Source organism: Lithobates pipiens, unplaced genomic scaffold (genome assembly GCF_037356315.1).
Source record: "Lithobates pipiens isolate NorthernLeopardFrog02 unplaced genomic scaffold, aLitPip1_a1.2 Scaffold_27, whole genome shotgun sequence".
In the NCBI taxonomy this organism is placed as follows: domain Eukaryota; kingdom Metazoa; phylum Chordata; class Amphibia; order Anura; family Ranidae; genus Lithobates; species Lithobates pipiens.
The window spans coordinates 230,674,120-230,690,688 of NW_027507788.1; the positions used below are offsets into that span (position 1 = coordinate 230,674,120).

General features: G+C 50.2%; 1 protein-coding gene across 1 annotated transcript in view; it reads left to right on the forward strand.

Annotated features, from left to right (window-relative positions):
* Positions 1-16,569, forward strand: part of VPS13D (vacuolar protein sorting 13 homolog D) — a gene marked incomplete in the record, with an annotated part of 334,001 nt that overhangs the window by 152,903 nt on the left and 164,529 nt on the right. The window contains 2 exon segments of the mRNA XM_077455954.1: positions 5,290-5,413; positions 7,434-7,669. Of these exon segments, the coding sequence (XP_077312080.1) occupies positions 5,290-5,413; positions 7,434-7,669 (360 nt within the window).

The window sequence follows — 16,569 nt, forward strand, 5'->3', positions numbered from 1 at the left end:
ACTGGTAGTACTGGTGTAGGGGTATTGGTCATACATGCAGATTTTGAGGAAGGAGGACTCTAGTTCTCTCGGTGGGATGTGATACTGGTATAGGGGTACTGGTATAGGGGTACTGGTATAGGGATACTGGTAGTACTGGTATAGGGGTACTGGTAGTACTGGTATAGGGATACTGGTATAGGGGTACTGGTAGTACTGGTATAGGGATACTGGTATAGGAGTACTGGTAGTACTGGTATAGGGGTACTGGTATAGGGATACTGGTATAGGGGTACTGGTAGTACTGGTATAGGGATACTGGTATAGGGGTACTGGTAGTACTGGTATAGGGGTACTGGTATAGGGATACTGGTATAGGGGTACTGGTAGTACTGGTATAGGGATACTGGTATAGGGGTACTGGTAGTACTGGTATAGGGATACTGGTATAGGGGTACTGGTATAGGGATACTGGTATAGGGATACTGGTATAGGGGTACTGGTAGTACTGGTATAGGGGTACTGGTAGTACTGGTATAGGGGTACTGGTATAGGCACACTGGTATAGGGGTACTGGTAGTACTGGTATAGGGATACTGGTATAGGGGTACTGGTAGTACTGGTATAGGGGTACTGGTAGTACTGGTATAGGGATACTGGTATAGGGGTACTGGTAGTACTGGTATAGGGATACTGGTATAGGGGTACTGGTAGTACTGGTATAGGGGTACTGGTAGTACTGGTATAGGGGTACTGGTAGTACTGGTATAGGGATACTGGTATAGGGGTACTGGTAGTACTGGTATAGGGGTACTGGTAGTACTGGTATAGGGATACTGGTATAGGGGTACTGGTAGTACTGGTATAGGGATACTGGTATAGGGGTACTGGTATAGGGGTACTGGTAGTACTGGTATAGGGGTACTGGTAGTACTGCTATAGGGGTACTGGTAGTACTGGTATAGGGATATTGGTATAGGGGTACTGGTAGTACTGGTATAGGGATACTGGTATAGGGGTACTGGTAGTACTGGTATAGGGGTACTGGTATAGGGATACTGGTATAGGGGTACTGGTAGTACTGGTATAGGGATACTGGTATAGGGGTACTGGTAGTACTGGTATAGGGGTACTGGTAGTACTGGTATAGGGATACTGGTATAGGGGTACTGGTAGTACTGGTATAGGGGTACTGGTAGTACTGGTATAGGGGTACTGCTATAGGGGTACTGGTAGTACTGGTATAGGGGTACTGGTAGTACTGGTATAGGGGTACTGGTATAGGGGTACTGGTATAGGGATACTGGTATAGGGGTACTGGTATAGGGGTACTGGTAGTACTGGTATAGGGGTACTGGTATAGGGGTACTGGTAGTACTGGTATAGGGGTACTGGTAGTACTGGTATAGGGGTACTGGTAGTACTGGTATAGGGGTACTGGTAGTACTGGTATAGGGGTACTGGTATAGGGATACTGGTATAGGGGTACTGGTAGTACTGGTATAGGGATACTGGTATAGGGGTACTGGTAGTACTGGTATAGGGGTACTGGTAGTACTGGTATAGGGGTACTGGTATAGGGACACTGGTATAGGGGTACTGGTAGTACTGGTATAGGGATACTGGTATAGGGGTACTGGTAGTACTGGTATAGGGATACTGGTATAGGGGTACTGGTAGTACTGGTATAGGGATACTGGTATAGGGGTACTGGTAGTACTGGTATAGGGGTACTGGTAGTACTGGTATAGGGGTACTGGTAGTACTGGTATAGGGGTACTGGTAGTACTGGTATAGGGATACTGGTATAGGGGTACTGGTAGTACTGGTATAGGGATACTGGTATAGGGGTACTGGTAGTACTGGTATAGGGGTACTGGTAGTACTGGTATAGGGATACTGGTATAGGGGTACTGGTAGTACTGGTATAGGGATACTGGTATAGGGGTACTGGTATAGGGGTACTGGTAGTACTGGTATAGGGGTACTGGTAGTACTGGTATAGGGATACTGGTATAGGGGTACTGGTATAGGGGTACTGGTAGTACTGGTATAGGGGTACTGGTATAGGGATACTGGTATAGGGGTACTGGTAGTACTGGTATAGGGATACTGGTATAGGGGTACTGGTAGTACTGGTATAGGGGTACTGGTATAGGGGTACTGGTAGTACTGGTATAGGGGTACTGGTAGTACTGGTATAGGGATACTGGTATAGGGGTACTGGTAGTACTGGTATAGGGGTACTGGTAGTACTGGTATAGGGGTACTGCTATAGGGGTACTGGTAGTACTGGTATAGGGGTACTGCTATAGGGGTACTGGTAGTACTGGTATAGGGGTACTGGTAGTACTGGTATAGGGGTACTGCTATAGGGGTACTGGTAGTACTGGTATAGGGGTACTGGTATAGGGGTACTGGTAGTACTGGTATAGGGATACTGGTAGTACTGGTATAGGGGGGAGGGGGGGCACTTCCTGCGTGCGGAGCGGATGATCTCACAGCTGCCAATCAGATGTTGGGTTTTGTGGTTGTCGGGGAAATGGGAATTTCTATTGGCTGACATGAAATATTACATGTCTGAGAAATCGTGAATTGTAACCAAAAATGAATAAAATGATAGTAATAGAATAGACGGGGGATGGGAGCTTTTGTTGTGTCAGGATGGGGGGGGGGGGGGAGAGGGGAGGTAAATAATAACTTCACACCATTGACTCTCCATTGACTCCCCATTGACTCTCCATTGACTCTCCATTGACTCCCCATTGACTCCCCATTGACTCCCCATTGACTCTCCATTGACTCTCCATTGACTCCCCATTGACTCCCCATTGACTCTCCATTGACTCCCCATTGACTCTCCATTGACTCTCCATTGACTCCCCATTGACTCCCCATTGACTCCCCATTGACTCTCCATTGACTCTCCATTGACTCCCCATTGACTCCCCATTGACTCTCCATTGACTCTCCATTGACTCTCCATTGAATCTCCATTGACTCCCCATTGACTCTCCATTAACTCCCCATTGACTCTCCATTGACTCTCCATTGACTCTCCATTGACTCCCCATTGACTCTCCATTGACTCCCCATTGACTCTCCATTGACTCCCCATTGACTCCCCATTGACTCTCCATTGACTCTCCATTGACTCCCCATTGAATCTCCATTGAATCTCCATTGACTCCCCATTGACTCCCCATTGAATCTCCATTGACTCCCCATTGACTCTCCATTGAATCTCCATTGACTCCCCATTGACTCTCCATTGACTCCCCATTGAATCTCCATTGACTCCCCATTGACTCCCCATTGAATCTCCATTGACTCTCCATTGACTCTCCATTGAATCTCCATTGACTCTCCATTGACTCCCCATTGAATCTCCATTGACTCTCCATTGACTCTCCATTGACTCTCCATTGAATCTCCATTGACTCTCCATTGACTCTCCATTGAATCTCCATTGACTCCCCATTGACTCTCCATTGACTCTCCATTGACTCCCCATTGACTCCCCATTGAATCTCCATTGACTCCCCATTGAATCTCCATTGACTCTCCATTGAATCTCCATTGAATCTCCATTGACTCTCCATTGACTCTCCATTGACTCTCCATTGACTCCCCATTGACTCCCCATTGAATCTCCATTGAATCTCCATTGACTCTCCTTTGACTCCCCATTGAATCTCCATTGAATCTCCATTGACTCTCCATTGACTCCCCATTGACTCTCCATTGAATCTCCATTGACTCTCCATTGACTCTCCATTGAATCTCCATTGAATCTCCATTGACTCCCCATTGACTCTCCATTGACTCCCCATTGAATCTCCATTGACTCCCCATTGAATCTCCATTGACTCTCCATTGAATCTCCATTGAATCTCCATTGACTCCCCATTGACTCTCCATTGACTCTCCTTTGACTCCCCATTGAATCTCCATTGAATCTCCATTGACTCTCCATTGACTCCCCATTGAATCTCCATTGAATCTCCATTGAATCTCCATTGACTCTCCATTGACTCCCCATTGACTCTCCATTGACTCTCCATTGACTCTCCATTGACTCTCCATTGAATCTCCATTGAATCTCCATTGACTCTCCATTGACTCTCCATTGAATCTCCATTGACTCCCCATTGACTCCCCATTGACTCTCCATTAACTCCCCATTGACTCTCCATTGACTCCCCATTGACTCTCCATTGACTCCCCATTGACTCTCCATTGACTCCCCATTGACTCTCCATTGAATCTCCATTGACTCCCCATTGACTCCCCATTGACTCTCCATTAACTCCCCATTGACTCTCCATTGACTCCCCATTGACTCTCCATTGACTCCCCATTGACTCTCCATTGACTCTCCATTGACTCTCCATTGAATCTCCATTGAATCCCCATTGACTCTCCATTGACTCCCCATTGAATCTCCATTGACTCTCCATTGACTCTCCATTGACTCTCCATTGAATCTCCATTGACTCTCCATTGACTCTCCATTGAATCTCCATTGACTCCCCATTGACTCTCCATTGACTCTCCATTGACTCCCCATTGACTCCCCATTGAATCTCCATTGACTCCCCATTGACTCTCCATTGACTCTCCATTGACTCTCCATTGAATCTCCATTGAATCTCCATTGACTCTCCATTGACTCTCCATTGACTCCCCATTGACTCCCCATTGAATCTCCATTGAATCTCCATTGACTCTCCTTTGACTCCCCATTGAATCTCCATTGAATCTCCATTGACTCTCCATTGACTCCCCATTGACTCTCCATTGACTCTCCATTGACTCTCCATTGAATCTCCATTGACTCCCCATTGACTCCCCATTGACTCTCCATTGACTCCCCATTGACTCCCCATTGAATCTCCATTGACTCCCCATTGAATCTCCATTGACTCTCCATTGAATCTCCATTGAATCTCCATTGACTCTCCATTGACTCTCCATTGAATCTCCATTGACTCCCCATTGACTCCCCATTGAATCTCCATTGACTCTCCATTGACTCTCCTTTGACTCCCCATTGAATCTCCATTGAATCTCCATTGAATCTCCATTGACTCTCCATTGACTCCCCATTGAATCTCCATTGAATCTCCATTGAATCTCCATTGACTCCCCATTGACTCCCCATTGACTCTCCATTGACTCCCCATTGACTCTCCATTGACTCTCCATTGACTCTCCATTGAATCTCCATTGAATCTCCATTGACTCCCCATTGAATCTCTGTGTCCTGGGATCGTATATTCCGTACTTATTGTCTTTATTTTATCTCAGGGACACTTTGGGGAAATGTCACTTCCTGCGAGTGGAGATCACCCTGCAGGGGGCGACGTACCGCATATCCTTCAGTGACACGGATGAGATGCCGCCTCCTTTCCGCGTGGATAACTTCTCAAAGGTGAACTCAGCGATACAAAGTGTTCAATATCTTCTGATAGAAGAACCCGTCCTTGTCTGTAGGGCATCGATCGACTTGTCTGTAGGACATTGATCGACTTGTCTGTAGGGCATTGATCGACTTGTCTGTAGGGCATTGATCGATTTGTCTGTAGGGCATTGATCGACTTGTCTGTAGGGCATTGATCGACTTGTCTGTAGGGCATTGATCGACTTGTCTGTAGGGCATTGATCGATTTGTCTGTAGGGCATTGATCGACTTGTCTGTAGGGCATTGATCGACTTGTCTGTAGGGCATTGATCGACTTGTCTGTAGGGCATTGATCGATTTGTCTGTAGGGCATTGATCGATTTGTGTGTAGGGCATTGATCGACTTGTCTGTAGGGCATTGATCGATTTGTCTGTAGGGCATTGATCGATTTGTCTGTAGGAAATTGATCGATTTGTGTGTAGGGCATTGATCGATTTGTCTGTAGGACATTGATCGATTTGTCTGTAGGGCATTGATCGATTTGTCTGTAGGACATTGATCGATTTGTCTGTAGGTCATTGATCGATTTGTCTGTAGGGCATTGATCGATTTGTCTGTAGGACATTGATCGATTTGTGTGTAGGGCATTGATCGATTTGTCTGTAGGTCATTGATCGATTTGTCTGTAGGACATTGATCGATTTGTCTGTAGGGCATTGATCGATTTGTCTGTAGGGCATTGATCGATTTGTCTGTAGGGCATTGATCGATTTGTCTGTAGGTCATTGATCGATTTGTCTGTAGGGCATTGATCGATTTGTCTGTAGGACATTGATCGATTTGTCTGTAGGGCATTGATCGATTTGTCTGTAGGGCATTGATCGATTTGTCTGTAGGGCATTGATCGATTTGTCTGTAGGGCATTGATCGATTTGTCTGTAGGGCATTGATCGATTTGTCTGTAGGGCATTGATCGATTTGTCTGTAGGGCATTGATCGATTTGTCTGTAGGGCATTGATCGATTTGTCTGTAGGGCATTGATCGATTTGTCTGTAGGGCATTGATCGATTTGTGTGTAGGGCATTGATCGACTTGTCTGTAGGGCATTGATCGATTTGTGTGTAGGGCATTGATCGATTTGTCTGTAGGACATTGATCGATTTGTCTGTAGGGCATTGATCGATTTGTCTGTAGGACATTGATCGATTTGTCTGTAGGTCATTGATCGATTTGTGTGTAGGGCATTGATCGATTTGTCTGTAGGTCATTGATCGATTTGTGTGTAGGGCATTGATCGATTTGTCTGTAGGTCATTGATCGATTTCTCTGTAGGAAATTGATCGATTTGTGTGTAGGTCATTGATCGATTTGTCTGTAGGTCATTGATCGATTTCTCTGTAGGAAATTGATCGATTTGTGTGTAGGTCATTGATCGATTTGTGTGTAGGACATTGATCGATTTGTGTGTAGGACATTGATCGATTTGTCTGTAGGGCATTGATCGATTTGTCTGTAGGGCATTGATCGATTTGTCTGTAGGACATTGATCGATTTGTCTGTAGGACATTGATCGACTTGTCTGTAGGGCATTGATCGATTTGTCTGTAGGACATTGATCGATTTGTCTGTAGGGCATTGATCGATTTGTCTGTAGGACATTGATCGATTTGTCTGTAGGTCATTGATCGATTTGTCTGTAGGTCATTGATCGATTTGTGTGTAGGTCATTGATCGATTTGTGTGTAGGGCATTGATCGATTTGTCTGTAGGTCATTGATCGATTTCTCTGTAGGAAATTGATCGATTTGTGTGTAGGTCATTGATCGATTTGTGTGTAGGACATTGATCGATTTGTGTGTAGGACATTGATCGATTTGTCTGTAGGGCATTGATCGATTTGTCTGTAGGGCATTGATCGATTTGTCTGTAGGACATTGATCGATTTGTCTGTAGGACATTGATCGACTTGTCTGTAGGACATTGATCGATTTGTCTGTAGGAAATTGATCGATATTGTCTGTAGGTCATTGATCGATTTGTGTGTCCAGGTCCCTGTGGTGTTCACGCAGCATGGAGTAGCGGAGCCTCGGCTGAGGACGGAGGTGAAGGCGGCCGCCTCTCTGGACTACGCCTGGGATGAGCCTCCCCTCCCCCCCTACATCACCCTGACTGTGAAAGGGGCCGGATCCTCCGAGATCGTCTGCAACATGAATGACTTCCAGGACAGCAAACAGCTTTACTACGAGAACTTCATCTACATCGCTGCCACCCACACCTTCTCCGGGTACGATCGATTATCACCCCCCTACACCTTCTCCGGGTACGATCGATTATCACCCCCCTACACCTTCTCCGGGTACGATCGATTATACACCCCCCCCTACACCTTCTCTGGGTACGATCGATTATCACCCCCCTACACCTTCTCCGGGTACGATCGATTATCACCCCCCTACACCTTCTCCGGGTACGATCGATTATACACCCCCCCCTACACCTTCTCCGGGTACGATCGATTATCACCCCCCTACACCTTCTCCGGGTACGATCGATTATCACCCCCCTACACCTTCTCCGGGTACGATCGATTATACACCACCCCCTACACCTTCTCTGGGTACGATCGATTATACACCCCCCCTACACCTTCTCCGGGTACGATCGATTATACACCACCCCCCTACACCTTCTCCGGGTACGATCGATTATACACCCCCCCTACACCTTCTCCGGGTACGATCGATTATACACCACCCCCCTACACCTTCTCCGGGTACGATCGATTATCACCCCCCTACACCTTCTCCGGGTACGATCGATTATACACCCCCCCTACACCTTCTCCGGGTACGATCGATTATCACCCCCCTACACCTTCTCCGGGTACGATCGATTATCACCCCCCTACACCTTCTCCGGGTACGATCGATTATCACCCCCCTACACCTTCTCCGGGTACGATCGATTATCACCCCCCTACACCTTCTCCGGGTACGATCGATTATCACCCCCCTACACCTTCTCCGGGTACGATCGATTATACACCCCCCCTACACCTTCTCCGGGTACGATCGATTATCACCCCCCTACACCTTCTCCGGGTACGATCGATTATCACCCCCCTACACCTTCTCCGGGTACGATCGATTATACACCCCCCCCTACACCTTCTCTGGGTACGATCGATTATCACCCCCCTACACCTTCTCCGGGTACGATCGATTATACACCACCCCCTACACCTTCTCTGGGTACGATCGATTATACACCCCCCCTACACCTTCTCCGGGTACGATCGATTATACACCACCCCCCTACACCTTCTCCGGGTACGATCGATTATACACCCCCCCTACACCTTCTCCGGGTACGATCGATTATACACCACCCCCTACACCTTCTCCGGGTACGATCGATTATCACCCCCCTACACCTTCTCCGGGTACGATCGATTATACACCCCCCCTACACCTTCTCCGGGTACGATCGATTATCACCCCCCTACACCTTCTCCGGGTACGATCGATTATCACCCCCCTACACCTTCTCCGGGTACGATCGATTATCACCCCCCTACACCTTCTCCGGGTACGATCGATTATCACCCCCCTACACCTTCTCCGGGTACGATCGATTATACACCCCCCCCTACACCTTCTCCGGGTACGATCGATTATCACCCCCCTACACCTTCTCCGGGTACGATCGATTATCACCCCCCTACACCTTCTCCGGGTACGATCGATTATACACCCCCCCCTACACCTTCTCTGGGTACGATCGATTATCACCCCCCTACACCTTCTCCGGGTACGATCGATTATCACCCCCCTACACCTTCTCCGGGTACGATCGATTATACACCACCCCCTACACCTTCTCTGGGTACGATCGATTATACACCCCCCCTACACCTTCTCCGGGTACGATCGATTATACACCACCCCCCTACACCTTCTCCGGGTACGATCGATTATACACCCCCCCCTACACCTTCTCCGGGTACGATCGATTATACACCACCCCCCTACACCTTCTCCGGGTACGATCGATTATCACCCCCCTACACCTTCTCCGGGTACGATCGTTTATACATCACCCCCCTACACCTTCTCCGGGTACGATCGATTATACACCACCCCCCTACACCTTCTCCGGGTACGATCGATTATACACCCCCCCCTACACCTTCTCCGGGTACGATCGATTATACACCACCCCCCTACACCTTCTCCGGGTACGATCGATTATACACCCCCCCCTACACCTTCTCCGGGTACGATCGATTATACACCACCCCCCTACACCTTCTCCGGGTACGATCGATTATACACCCCCCCCTACACCTTCTCTGGGTACGATCGATTATACACCCCCCCCTACACCTTCTCCGGGTACGATCGATTATACACCACCCCCCTACACCTTCTCCGGGTACGATCGATTATCACCCCCCTACACCTTCTCCGGGTACGATCGATTATACACCCCCTCTACACCTTCTCCGGGTACGATCGATTATACACCACCCCCCTACACCTTCTCCGGGTACGATCGATTATACACCACCCCCTACACCTTCTCCGGGTACGATCGATTATACACCACCCCCTACACCTTCTCCGGGTACGATCGATTATACACCACCCCCTACACCTTCTCCGGGTACGATCGATTATACACCACCCCCTACACCTTCTCCGGGTACGATCGATTATACACCCCCCCTACACCTTCTCCGGGTACGATCGATTATACACCCCCCCTACACCTTCTCCGGGTACGATCGATTATACACCACCCCCTACACCTTCTCCGGGTACGATCGATTATACACCACCCCCCTACACCTTCTCCGGGTACGATCGATTATACACCACCCCCTACACCTTCTCCGGGTACGATCGATTATACACCACCCCCCTACACCTTCTCCGGGTACGATCGATTATACACCACCCCCTACACCTTCTCCGGGTACGATCGATTATACACCCCCCCCCTACACCTTCTCCGGGTACGATCGATTATACACCACCCCCCTACACCTTCTCCGGGTACGATCGTTTATACACCCCCCCTACACCTTCTCCGGGTACGATCGATTATACACCACCCCCCTACACCTTCTCCGGGTACGATCGATTATACACCCCCCCTACACCTTCTCCGGGTACGATCGATTATCACCCCCCTACACCTTCTCCGGGTACGATCAATTATATATCACCCCCTACACCTTCCCCGGGTACGATCGATTATATATCACCCCCTACACCTTCTCCGGGTACGATCGATTATACACCCCCCCCCTACACCTTCTCCGGGTAGGATCGATTATACACCCCCCCCTACACCTTCTCTGGGTACGATCGATTATACACCCCCCCCTACACCTTCTCCGGGTAGGATCGATTATACACCCCCCCCTACACCTTCTCCGGGTAGGATCGATTATACACCCCCCCCTACACCTTCTCTGGGTACGATCGATTATACACCCCCCCCTACACCTTCTCCGGGTACGATCGATTATACACCCCCCCTACACCTTCTCCGGGTACGATCGATTATACACCCCCCCCTACACCTTCTCCGGGTACGATCGATTATACACCCCCCCCTACACCTTCTCTGGGTACGATCGATTATACACCCCCCCTACACCTTCTCCGGGTAGGATCGATTATACACCCCCCCCTACACCTTCTCTGGGTACGATCGGTTATACACCCCCCCCTACACCTTCTCCGGGTAGGATCGATTATACACCCCCCCCTACACCTTCTCTGGGTACGATCGATTATACACCCCCCCTACACCTTCTCCGGGTACGATCGTTTATACACCCCCCCTACACCTTCTCCGGGTACGATCGATTATACACCCCCCCTACACCTTCTCCGGGTACGATCGATTATACACCCCCCCCTACACCTTCTCCGGGTACGATCGATTATACACCCCCCCCTACACCTTCTCTGGGTACGATCGATTATACACCCCCCCTACACCTTCTCCGGGTAGGATCGATTATACACCCCCCCCTACACCTTCTCTGGGTACGATCGATTATACACCCCCCCCTACACCTTCTCCGGGTAGGATCGATTATACACCCCCCCCTACACCTTCTCTGGGTACGATCGATTATACACCCCCCCTACACCTTCTCCGGGTACGATCGTTTATACACCCCCCCTACACCTTCTCCGGGTACGATCGATTATACACCCCCCCTACACCTTCTCCGGGTACGATCGATTATACACCCCCCCCTACACCTTCTCCGGGTACGATCGATTATACACCCCCCCTACACCTTCTCCGGGTACGATCGATTATACACCCCCCCCTACACCTTCTCCGGGTACGATCGATTATACACCCCCCCTACACCTTCTCCGGGTACGATCGATTATACACCCCCCTACACCTTCTCCGGGTACGATCGATTATACACCCCCCCTACACCTTCTCCGGGTACGATCGATTATACACCACCCCCCTACACCTTCTCCGGGTACGATCGATTATACACCCCCCCTACACCTTCTCCGGGTACGATCGTTTATACACCACCCCCCTACACCTTCTCCGGGTACGATCGTTTATATATCACCCCCCTACACCTTCTCCGGGTACGATCGTTTATACACCCCCCCTACACCTTCTCCGGGTACGATCGATTATACACCACCCCCCTACACCTTCTCCGGGTACGATCGTTTATACATCACCCCCCTACACCTTCTCCGGGTACGATCGATTATACACCCCCCCTACACCTTCTCCGGGTACGATCGATTATACACCCCCCCTACACCTTCTCCGGGTACGATCGATTATACACCCCCCCCTACACCTTCTCCGGGTACGATCGATTATACACCCCCCCTACACCTTCTCCGGGTACGATCGATTATACACCACCCCCCTACACCTTCTCCGGGTACGATCGATTATACACCCCCCCTACACCTTCTCCGGGTACGATCGTTTATACACCACCCCCCTACACCTTCTCCGGGTACGATCGATTATACACCACCCCCCTACACCTTCTCCGGGTACGATCGTTTATATATCACCCCCACACCTTCTCCGGGTACGATCGATTATACACCCCCCTACACCTTCTCCGGGTACGATCGTTTATATATCACCCCCCTACACCTTCTCCGGGTACGATCGTTTATATATCACCCCCTACACCTTCTCCGGGTACGATCGATTATACACCACCCCCCTACACCTTCTCCGGGTACGATCGATTATACACCACCCCCCTACACCTTCTCCGGGTACGATCGTTTATACACCACCCCCCTACACCTTCTCCGGGTACGATCGTTTATACACCCCCCCTACACCTTCTCCGGGTACGATCGATTATACACCACCCCCCTACACCTTCTCCGGGTACGATCGTTTATACACCACCCCCCTACACCTTCTCCGGGTACGATCGTTTATACACCCCCCCTACACCTTCTCCGGGTACGATCGATTATACACCCCCCCTACACCTTCTCCGGGTACGATCGTTTATACACCCCCCCTACACCTTCTCCGGGTACGATCGATTATACACCACCCCCCTACACCTTCTCCGGGTACGATCGTTTATACACCCCCCCTACACCTTCTCCGGGTACGATCGATTATACACCACCCCCCTACACCTTCTCCGGGTACGATCGATTATACACCCCCCCTACACCTTCTCCGGGTACGATCGATTATACACCCCCCCCTACACCTTCTCCGGGTACGATCGATTATACACCACCCCCCTACACCTTCTCCGGGTACGATCGATTATACACCCCCCCCTACACCTTCTCCGGGTACGATCGATTATACACCCCCCCTACACCTTCTCCGGGTACGATCGATTATACACCCCCCCCTACACCTTCTCCGGGTACGATCGATTATACACCCCCCCTACACCTTCTCCGGGTACGATCGATTATACACCACCCCCCTACACCTTCTCCGGGTACGATCGATTATATACCACCCCCCTACACCTTCCCCGGGTACGATCGATTATACACCCCCCCTACACCTTCTCCGGGTACGATCGTTTATACACCACCCCCCTACACCTTCTCCGGGTACGATCGATTATACACCACCCCCCTACACCTTCTCCGGGTACGATCGTTTATACACCACCCCCCTACACCTTCTCCGGGTACGATCGTTTATATATCACCCCCCTACACCTTCTCCGGGTACGATCGATTATACACCCCCCCTACACCTTCTCCGGGTACGATCGTTTATACACCACCCCCCTACACCTTCTCCGGGTACGATCGTTTATATATCACCCCCCTACACCTTCTCCGGGTACGATCGTTTATATATCACCCCCACACCTTCTCCGGGTACGATCGATTATACACCCCCCCTACACCTTCTCCGGGTACGATCGATTATACACCACCCCCCTACACCTTCTCCGGGTACGATCGATTATACACCACCCCCCTACACCTTCTCCGGGTACGATCGTTTATATATCACCCCCTACACCTTCTCCGGGTACGATCGATTATACACCCCCCCACACCTTCTCCGGGTACGATCGTTTATATATCACCCCCTACACCTTCTCCGGGTACGATCGATTATACACCCCCCCACACCTTCTCCGGGTACGATCGATTATACACCACCCCCCTACACCTTCTCCGGGTACGATCGTTTATATATCACCCCCTACACCTTCTCCGGTTACGATCGATTATACACCACCCCCCTACACCTTCTCCGGGTACGATCGATTATACATCACCCCCCTACACCTTCTCCGGGTACGATCGTTTACATATCACCCCCCCCTACACCTTCTCCGGGTACGATCGTTTATACATCACCCCCCTACACCTTCTCCGGGTACGATCGATTATACACCCCCCTACACCTTCTCCGGGTACGATCGTTTATACATCACCCCCCTACACCTTCTCCGGGTACGATCGTTTATACATCACCCCCCTACACCTTCTCCGGGTACGATCGATTATACACCCCCCCTACACCTTCTCCGTGTACGATCAATTATATATCACCCCCCACACCTTCTCCGGGTACGATCGATTATACACCACCCCCTACACCTTCTCCGGGTACGATCGTTTATATATCACCCCCCTACACCTTCTCCGGGTACGATCGTTTATATATCACCCCCCTACACCTTCTCCGGGTACGATCGTTTATATATCACCCCTACACCTTCTCCGGGTACGATCGTTTATATATCACCCCCCTACACCTTCTCCGGGTACGATCGATTATACACCACCCCCCTACACCTTCTCCGGGTACGATCGTTTATATATCACCCCCCTACACCTTCTCCGGGTACGATCGATTATACACCACCCCCTACACCTTCTCCGGGTACGATCGTTTATATATCACCCCCCTACACCTTCTCCGGGTACGATCGATTATACACCACCCCCTACACCTTCTCCGGGTACGATCAATTATATATCACCCCCCACACCTTCTCCGGGTACGATCGATTATACACCACCCCCTACACCTTCTCCGGGTACGATCGTTTATATATCACCCCCCTACACCTTCTCCGGGTACGATCGTTTATATATCACCCCCCTACACCTTCTCCGGGTACGATCGTTTATATATCACCCCTACACCTTCTCCGGGTACGATCGTTTATATATCACCCCCCTACACCTTCTCCGGGTACGATCGATTATACACCACCCCCCTACACCTTCTCCGGGTACGATCGTTTATACATCACCCCCCTACACCTTCTCCGGGTACGATCGATTATACACCCCCCCTACACCTTCTCCGGGTACGATCAATTATATATCACCCCCCACACCTTCTCCGGGTACGATCGATTATACACCACCCCCTACACCTTCTCCGGGTACGATCGTTTATATATCACCCCCCTACACCTTCTCCGGGTACGATCGTTTATATATCACCCCCCTACACCTTCTCCGGGTACGATCGTTTATATATCACCCCTACACCTTCTCCGGGTACGATCGTTTATATATCACCCCCCTACACCTTCTCCGGGTACGATCGATTATACACCACCCCCTACACCTTCTCCGGGTACGATCGATTATACACCCCCCCCTACACCTTCTCCGGGTACGATCGTTTATATATCACCCCCACACCTTCTCCGGGTACGATCGATTATACACCACCCCCTACACCTTCTCCGGGTACGATCGATTATACACCCCCCCCTACACCTTCTCCGGGTACGATCGTTTATATATCACCCCCTACACCTTCTCCGGGTACGATCGTTTATATATCACCCCCCTACACCTTCTCCGGGTACGATTTGGGGTGGAGGAACCTGACTGGCCTGCACAGAGTCCTGACCTCAACCCCATAGAACACCTTTGGGGTGAATTAGAGTGGAGACTGGGAGGCGGGCCTTCTCGTCCAACATCAGTGCCTGACAACCCGATAGAATACCTTCCCCGGGTACGATCGATTATACACCCCCCCTACACCTTCTCCGGGTACGATCGATTATACACCCCCCCTACACCTTCTCCGGGTACGATCGTTTATACACCACCCCCCTACACCTTCTCCGGGTACGATCGTTTATATATCACCCCCCTACACCTTCTCCGGGTACGATCGTTTATATATCACCCCCACACCTTCTCCGGGTACGATCGATTATACACCACCCCCTACACCTTCTCCGGGTACGATCGTTTATATATCACCCCCTACACCTTCTCCGGGTACGATCGATTATACACCCCCCCACACCTTCTCCGGGTACGATCGATTATACACCACCCCCCTACACCTTCTCCGGGTACGATCGTTTATATATCACCCCCTACACCTTCTCCGGGTACGATCGATTATACACCCCCCCACACCTTCTCCGGGTACGATCGATTATACACCACCCCCCTACACCTTCTCCGGGTACGATCGTTTATATATCACCCCCTACACCTTCTCCGGGTACGATCGTTTATATATCACCCCCACACCTTCTCCGGGTACGATCGATTATACACCACCCCCCTACACCTTCTCCGGGTACGATCGTTTACATATCACCCCCCCCTACACCTTCTCCGGGTACGATCGTTTATACATCACCCCCCTACACCTTCTCCGGGTACG